Source organism: Phyllopteryx taeniolatus, chromosome 13 (assembly GCF_024500385.1).
Source record: "Phyllopteryx taeniolatus isolate TA_2022b chromosome 13, UOR_Ptae_1.2, whole genome shotgun sequence".
Classification (NCBI taxonomy): domain Eukaryota; kingdom Metazoa; phylum Chordata; class Actinopteri; order Syngnathiformes; family Syngnathidae; genus Phyllopteryx; species Phyllopteryx taeniolatus.
This window is the reverse complement of record NC_084514.1, coordinates 24,745,005-24,752,273: the sequence shown is the minus strand read 5'-3', so window position 1 is coordinate 24,752,273 and position 7,269 is coordinate 24,745,005. Positions and strand designations below refer to the sequence as shown.

General features: G+C 47.8%; 1 protein-coding gene across 1 annotated transcript; it reads left to right on the top strand.

The window, feature by feature from the left end:
• Positions 1-1,397: 1,397 nt before the first annotated feature.
• Positions 1,398-6,952, top strand: LOC133488231 (uncharacterized). The gene is made up of 6 exons (XM_061795856.1): positions 1,398-1,744; positions 2,783-2,920; positions 3,808-5,118; positions 5,641-5,765; positions 5,814-5,947; positions 6,107-6,952. The coding sequence occupies exons 1-6, from the start codon at positions 1,398-1,400 to the stop codon at positions 6,950-6,952; spliced, it is 2,901 nt and encodes a 966-aa protein (XP_061651840.1).
• Positions 6,953-7,269: the final 317 nt, after the last annotated feature.

Sequence of the window (7,269 nt, the reverse complement as noted above, 5' to 3'; positions counted from 1 at the left end):
CACATTTCTGTGGGGCCAATTATGTATTACTCGTGCACTCTCTGTAGTTGTCTCGCCATGCTGCACTATTTGCATATACTGGCCACTCATGCCAGAGTAGCATCTGCTCCATTGCACACTGTTTGAGGAGTATCTGTAACATTTGCACAACCAACATTGTCCCAGATTATCGCACTACTCGTCACTTTAAACCGCATACACTCCTTGAAGTCTCAGCGCCCCTTGCACAATGGTCATTGCACCGGTCTATTGCAATATTAGTCATTCGAACTGGTCTAAGAGGACTCTGCATCTTTTTGCACAATTGTTTTTGTCAATGTCTTTATGTCTCCAAAGTGTTCTGTAAATTGACTGTCTGTTGTACTAGAGCGGCTCCAACTACCGGAGACAAATTCCTTGTGTGTTTTGGACATACTTGGCAAATAAAGATGATTCTGATTCTGATTCTGATAAGACGTTGTGTTGTTAAAATTGCATAATTAAAAGTAAGGGTAATGGAGGACCTGACGTCAGGGTAACAAGGTACCTGACAGACCAGGATCAGAGAAAATCCTGGAAGTAGGGTAACAAGGTGCCTACTTGTCCCGTCGTAGACTGACTTGAAATCGGACGCGGTTTCAAATTGTAACGTTTCGGTAGACGTTGGGGATTTTGGGACCCCCAAAAACCGATTTAGAACAAGATGAGTGTGCCACCAAAACTCGGGGTTGTGAATTGGACAGACGAGTGTCGAGGTAATGAATGTGATAGGTATCGGAGTGATTACCAAATGTCATTGGAGAATTTGGGGAATGAAATAGAAAATCAGTTGTTAGCGGGCATTGAAAGGAAGAAGCATAAAAAGAAACACGTAGAATTTAGAAGGGTGTGGATAATGTGGAAAAAGGAGAATAAGATAGAAAGGCAGAAATGTACATTGTTTCATGTAGCGGATGAGTTTCGGAAGGAAGAAAGAGTAGTTATTCAGAAGGGAAAAGAAATGAAGGAGAAGTTGGTCACTGCAGGGTGGATGGAGAAAATGAATTTGAATAAAAAAATAAAAGAGAATGAAGAATGGAGGAGAAAATTCATGAGATTTGTGTGGTGTCAACGGCAATGGCAGCAGTTCCGGGCGAAAAAGCGCATCAAATTGCCCCACAAAATTCGATTAGGGACCATTTGGGAAGCGGCCCCCCTGTAACTTCCCTCTATCCGGTGTTGCCGGTAGAGCGAGCCGCTAAGATAACAATGGGGACGTAAAGCTCCCATTGACACCCCCAGCCTATACTACTCTTAACCAATCTGACAAACGGCAACCTAAGCACCCACTACAAGCACCCGTATACCAAATAGTGGGCGAAGTGAATCTGTTGGGAACATCAGCAATACCTGAATTGGCCCAACAGCAGCGTACTACCATGGAAGAAATAGTGACTGCTAACCGACAAGGTACAGTAGAATATCAAAATTCTAACTGCCAAACCTTGAGACAGCAGGAACCATCCCCGAGAGGAGACGAGCCTGCAGACAAAGGAGCGGGCAACATCGCCACACCAGGGGGTTCCGCCCGAATAACCGACAGACAGGTTTGGCAAACCACGTTGCAGGAAGAGTTGACTTCTAGTATTAATAAGAGAGGTTCCCGCTTGAGGGAACCGAGACATAGTGACGAGTCTGACTCTGAATTTGATGAGGATGTGGAGGGGGCGCTTCCCCCACCGCCCCCTCCGACAAACAAAGACTTGACAGCAGACGACCAAAGAAGGCAACAAGCTATGCTAATGACTTCTGGGGAAGCACGTAAATGGATGGAAAAGGCTTATAAGCCCCCATCCCGGGACCGAGTCAAGACGAGGTCCCAGACTGCAACCAGAATTAAGAGTCCGACGAGATATACCCCGACTCCCGGTAATTATCCTATGATCCCCAGTCAACAAGGTGGGTTAATATATCAAGAATTGTCTTTAAAAGATCTCGAGTTTTTACAGAAACAACTGCCCGGACTGGCAGCTGGCGGTGAAATGTGGATTCAAGCGCTGAAGAGGTTGACGGACGGCATGAGCCTGGCGTGTGGTGACATAGTGAGACTGATACGCGCCTGTTGCATTTCGGTTCACCAATCGGATGATATTTTGACACGGTCGGGTCTGAATAATGTCGAACCTGAAATTTTATTTGCCCCTTTTGCTCCTATAGTGTTTGCAGTCATCCGCGATATGTTCCCGTCCTCTTCCCCAACGGTGCCGAAGCTTCCGGACTTCAAACCTCTCATGGATCCCAGTTCTCACTTCGAAAATTGCATAAGTATTTGGACAGATAAGACAGGATCACATCCCTCCCGTTTAAGAGAGGCAAATGTTATTTATAGAATAGCTTTACTTGAGACCTTGCCGGTTGAAGTTAGGACTGAACTTATTAAAGACCCTGACCTCATGGAAGGGGAAGATAGTTATTTTAATCGTCATGTGTCACACCATTTGAAACTTTTTTTCGACAGACAACACAAATCATCAGACGAGGTAAAAGATATGCAAGAACAACTTTTGAAGTTGCAATTAGCCCAAGCCCGTAAATTGGCCACTGACAACAAACAAGAGGAAAAAAAGGACAGAAAAATGGAAGCAGAAAAACAGATGTGGATGGCGCAGAGGTCAACGAGGAGACGAGGCGAAAGTCGTGACAGGGGATTCACCAAAGGGGGCAGGGGAGACGCTCGCCGACCTCCACCTGACCAAGCATGCTTCAATTGTGGTCAGTATGGACATTGGTATCGCCAATGTACTGTTTCCCAATGATTCAACAGCGATCTCCAGTGGAACCCGGAGAGGCCACACCTCAAAGAGGAGGCTACAAAGCTCCACGAGGGAGAGGTGGACGCGGCCAATAGGGGGGCCCGGAGCCAGGGGACGGAGGAAAGGCAGAGCCTCTTATCCCCGCTAAGGTGGACAAAACGGAAATCCACGTGGACACAGGTGCCACATATTCGTCTTTGTGTTTACCACTTCCGACATCCAAACACTCAGGGAGGACGACCACCTTAATGGGCTTTGCAGGGGTGCCCATGAGTCTGCCGATTACGACACCATTAACGACTGAAATTGCTGGACAGACACATGAACATCAGTTTGTCCTCATGAAAAAAGGGGGTCCAGTGAACCTGATGGGCAGAGATCTGCTTATCAAGACCAGGGCTACCATCCTTTGTAGCCCGGATGGACTGACGATACGGTTCCCCGATGGGACCATGATGAACTGTGGACAGAAGTTATCCTCCGGATGGAACATGATACAACATGAACTTCCGGAAGCAACTGCTGACATATATTGGGCCCGACTAAAACCTGAAACAAAGGAGGGAGGCGGAGTTTACTCGACCTTCCTGCGGTGGAAGTCCTGGATCGACTATCTCGCCCTCTATCGTCCTCCAATTGATCCTCTCCATCTCACACTGTTTTATGATAAAAATGACGATTTGGTTTATAGGGAAGCTTTTGAGTCGATACAGGAAGAAAATTGGAGGCTAAATAGTACAGGAATTTACATAGGAAAACAAGGTGTGGCGGCTGCGTCCACCTTGGCGCCAGAGCAGAGTGAGTGGTTTATGATGAACTTGACATCTTTTCCGCACATATCGCTTGCACTAGCATTAGGTCATGAAGCCAGGGAACTGGGACCCATGGTGAGAAAATGCCGTTTGGCAAACGATTGGCAACAAGATCAAATACCCAATGTGTTGTACTCTCCCAGTGCTGAATGTTTTTGTATTCAAGGTACCATGGTGGACGGAGGGGTGTTGGAGTATGTGACTTTAGCGCGATTCCATGGCAGAAAACCCTCGGACCATGAGGATGCCGCACAGCTGTTGAGCTCTCTGCCGGACTCATTGTGGTCCGAGGGTCCTGCAGATGGGGGTCTGTGTACATCCGTGACTCCGGTAACATTCGAGGTAAACCCGACTGCTTTTGTTAACGTGCCGCAATATCCATATAAAGAAGAGGCCGCTGAAGGCATAGCGAAGACCTTAGACGGACTCTGGAAAGCCGGAGTCCTTGAAAAATCTAATTCTCCCTTTAACACTCCTATTTTGCCGGTAAAAAAGGCCGACGGTATTAATTACCGGATGGCCCATGATTTAAGACGAATAAATGATATTACTAGAACTCCTTGCGTCCCGGTCCCGGACCCACACCGTTGTTTAGGTGTTTTGGGCCCGGAGATGCAATGGTTCTCGGTAATTGATTTGGCTAATGCTTTTTTCTGCATTCCCCTGGCAGAGGAATGCCGGAAATACTTCGCATTTACATATAAGAATTGTAAGTTACAATATACGCAGGTCCCCCAGGGCTGGAAGCTCAGCCCTGGGATTTTTAATCAGTGTTTGCGAGAGCAATTAGCTGATATGAGTATGCCAGAAGGCTCTCTGTTGGTTCAGTATGTAGATGATTTGTTGATTGCAGGTAACTCGGCTGAAACCTGCTTAAAAGCAACACATACTGTGTTGTCCCGACTTGAGGACTTGGGGTTCAAGGTGTCAAAAAAGAAACTTCAATGTTGCAGACGACAGGTGACGTTTTTGGGGCGGGTGATCGCAGGGAAGGGCTCGACCCTGAGTAATTTGCACCGCTCTTCCATTTTGACTTATCCCCGACCGACTAATGTTAAGGAAATGCTTTCTTTTTTGGGCCTTTGCGGCTATTCCCGTGGCTTTATTCCTGACTTTGCGGTTAGAACACGAGCTTTGCAGGACCTAGTTAGGGTCAAAGGCATGCGTAACCTCCATGCTAGCTTGGACTGGACAGACAAAACTGAGAAGTTGTTTACCGACCTTAAAAGAGATTTGGCCGCAGCGACTCACTTAGCCCAGCCTGACTATGACCTGCCTTTTCATTTAGATGTTTCAGTGACAGAAGGTACAGCAAACGGGGCTTTGTTCCAGAAGACGGGCAGTAACAGATGGGTCCTGCTTCACGTCAGCGTCTCTTTGGACAAAATAGAAGTAAGACAACCTATTTGTGCGCCATATGCTGCAGCTGTGGCCACATGCATTAATAAGATGGCACACATTGTTATGGGACATCAACTCTTTATTCTTACTCATCATGGGGTGACAGCATTCGTGGCCTCAGCAGCGTTCACAATGTCGCCATTACTGACGACCCTCACCCAACCCCATATTGTATTCCTCCTATCGGGGATCAATATGGCTGATATTGTTTCCAGTTCTGGAGAACCACATACCTGTCAAGATCAGGTTATGCGGGATTTGAAGGCCCGCCCCGATTTGTCCTCAGCTCCTTTTTCAGGTGGTCTGGTGTTATTCACCGACGGCTGCTGCTGGAGACGCACTTCGGGACCGTTACATGCTGGGGCAGCCGTCGTGGAGGCCCTGACCCCGGGAGACCCAAATTCTGACTTCCACATGTTATGGTCCACAAATGAATTTGTGAAACCCTCCGCTCAAGCTGCGGAACTGCTGGCCATGTGCAGGGCACTAGAGTTATCTGAAGGTCAGAGTGTTACTATTTATTCTGATTCGGCATATGTGGTGGGATGTTTGTTTGTTGATCTGGCTGCATGGAGGCGACAGGGTTTTGTTACGTCCACTGGTGACCCAGTGGCCCACGCAGAGCTGATTCAACGACTGAGTGAGGCTATTGATAGGCCAGTGGAGGTAGCTGTGGTCAAGTGTCCAGGACATGCGAAAGCGGGCACTCTGGTAGCCCGGGGGAATGGCGCAGCGGATGCGGCGGCGAAAGAAATAGCAGGCTATCGAAAGGATGCTGAAGGTAACTATGTTGTTAAACGGGATCAGTTGATTGACTTTCTCCCTGCAGTGACAGTTGATGTGGTGCCCGACCTCCAGGAGGCGGCGCCAGAGGAAGACAAGCGTAAGTGGCAAGAGACAGGTGCTGAGTATGATGACAAGGAAAAGCTGTGGTTTGGCCCGAAAAGAGGACTTAGGAGACTGGTATTACCTGCAGGGAAGTTCATGCGATTAATGATTGAGGAAGCACATGCCCCGACACATGAAAGTTATGTGTCAATGCTGAACAAGCTGCGCTTTTGGTGGCACCCTGATCTTGTGTGTAAAGTAAAAGAGTTTTGTGTTTCTTGTGATATATGTCAGAATTTCAGTGTTGCCCCTACAAAAAAGAGGGAATTACAACACACTGAGATGGGCCGATGCCCAAATGATGTAGTGGTGATGGACTTTAATGATATGTTATTCAAAGTCCAAGGAAAAAGGTACCTGTTAATGATTGTCGACACTTTTTCTGGATGGCCCGAAGCCTATCCTTGCGCGAGAGAGGACGCGTCCTCCGTTATCAAAGCGCTGGTTAACCATTTTATCCCGACACATGGGTTTCCACGAGTAATCAGATCTGACAATGGTACCCATTTTACGGCCACTTCGTTGGCCACGGTTGAAGGGATACTCGGGCTTAAACACAAGTTTGGCTCAGTCTACCATCCTCAGTCCCAGGCCCATGTGGAAAGGATGAACCGCACAGTCAAACAAAGGCTGGCTAAAATGTGTGCACACACTGGGCTTAATTGGCTCCAAGCCCTTCCCCTTGTTTTGTTTACCATCAGGCAAGCTATTAACCGCCGGACAGGGTTCACCCCTTTTGAACTCCTGACCGGCCGCTTGATGCCTGGTCCAGAATCAGCTTTGCTCCAGCCGGACATGGACCCGCCAAAGGGCTATAAGCCCTACTGGGAGCAACTGTCATCTCTTGTGTCCTCACTTTGTGTTTCAGATCCCTCTGTTGCAGACGTCCACGTCAGTGACCCCGCCCTTCCGTCTCACGTGTATTTGAAAGTACTCCAAAGGAAGTGGTCTGAACCCCGCTGGACTGGTCCGTTTGAGGTGTCGGCTCAGACATCTCACGCTGTGCGTCTCTTTGGAAAGGGGGACAAGTGGTACCACGTGTCACAAACACGCCCGGCACAGACCTCAGTTGCGGAGTAAACAAAGACATTGTGCCTCTTGGGCCTGGTGACTGTCTGCTGTATTGTGTGTGCTGGATTTTTTGGGGCACTGGTATTCGCTGTTTTTTTTTTTTCTCTCTTTCTCTTCCTGGTCGACCTGTTTTTTTTTTTTTTTTTTTTTTTTTTGGGGTTGGTGTGGTTGTTGGGGTAGTTGTATTGTTCGTTCTATATCTTTCGTTTTTGTGTAAGTGTGTCTGTATGTTGTATTATCCCTTGTCTCAGGAACCTGGTTCTCAGAATTGTCCTCAAGGCCTTTGTGGGTAAGGACCCCTACGGCCAATATCAGCTGCTGTCCCT

Excerpts from the sequence above, each read along its gene's own strand:
- LOC133488231 (XM_061795856.1), top strand. The coding sequence starts at position 1,398 with ATGGAAGAAATAGTGACTGCTAACCGACAAGGTACAGTAGAATATCAA. Across the intron at positions 1,745-2,782 it reads ACAGCAGACGACCAAAGAAG|CGATCTCCAGTGGAACCCGG; the intron begins GCAACAAGCTAT and ends ATGATTCAACAG. Across the intron at positions 5,119-5,640 it reads GCCTCAGCAGCGTTCACAAT|GCCAGTGGAGGTAGCTGTGG; the intron begins GTCGCCATTACT and ends GGCTATTGATAG.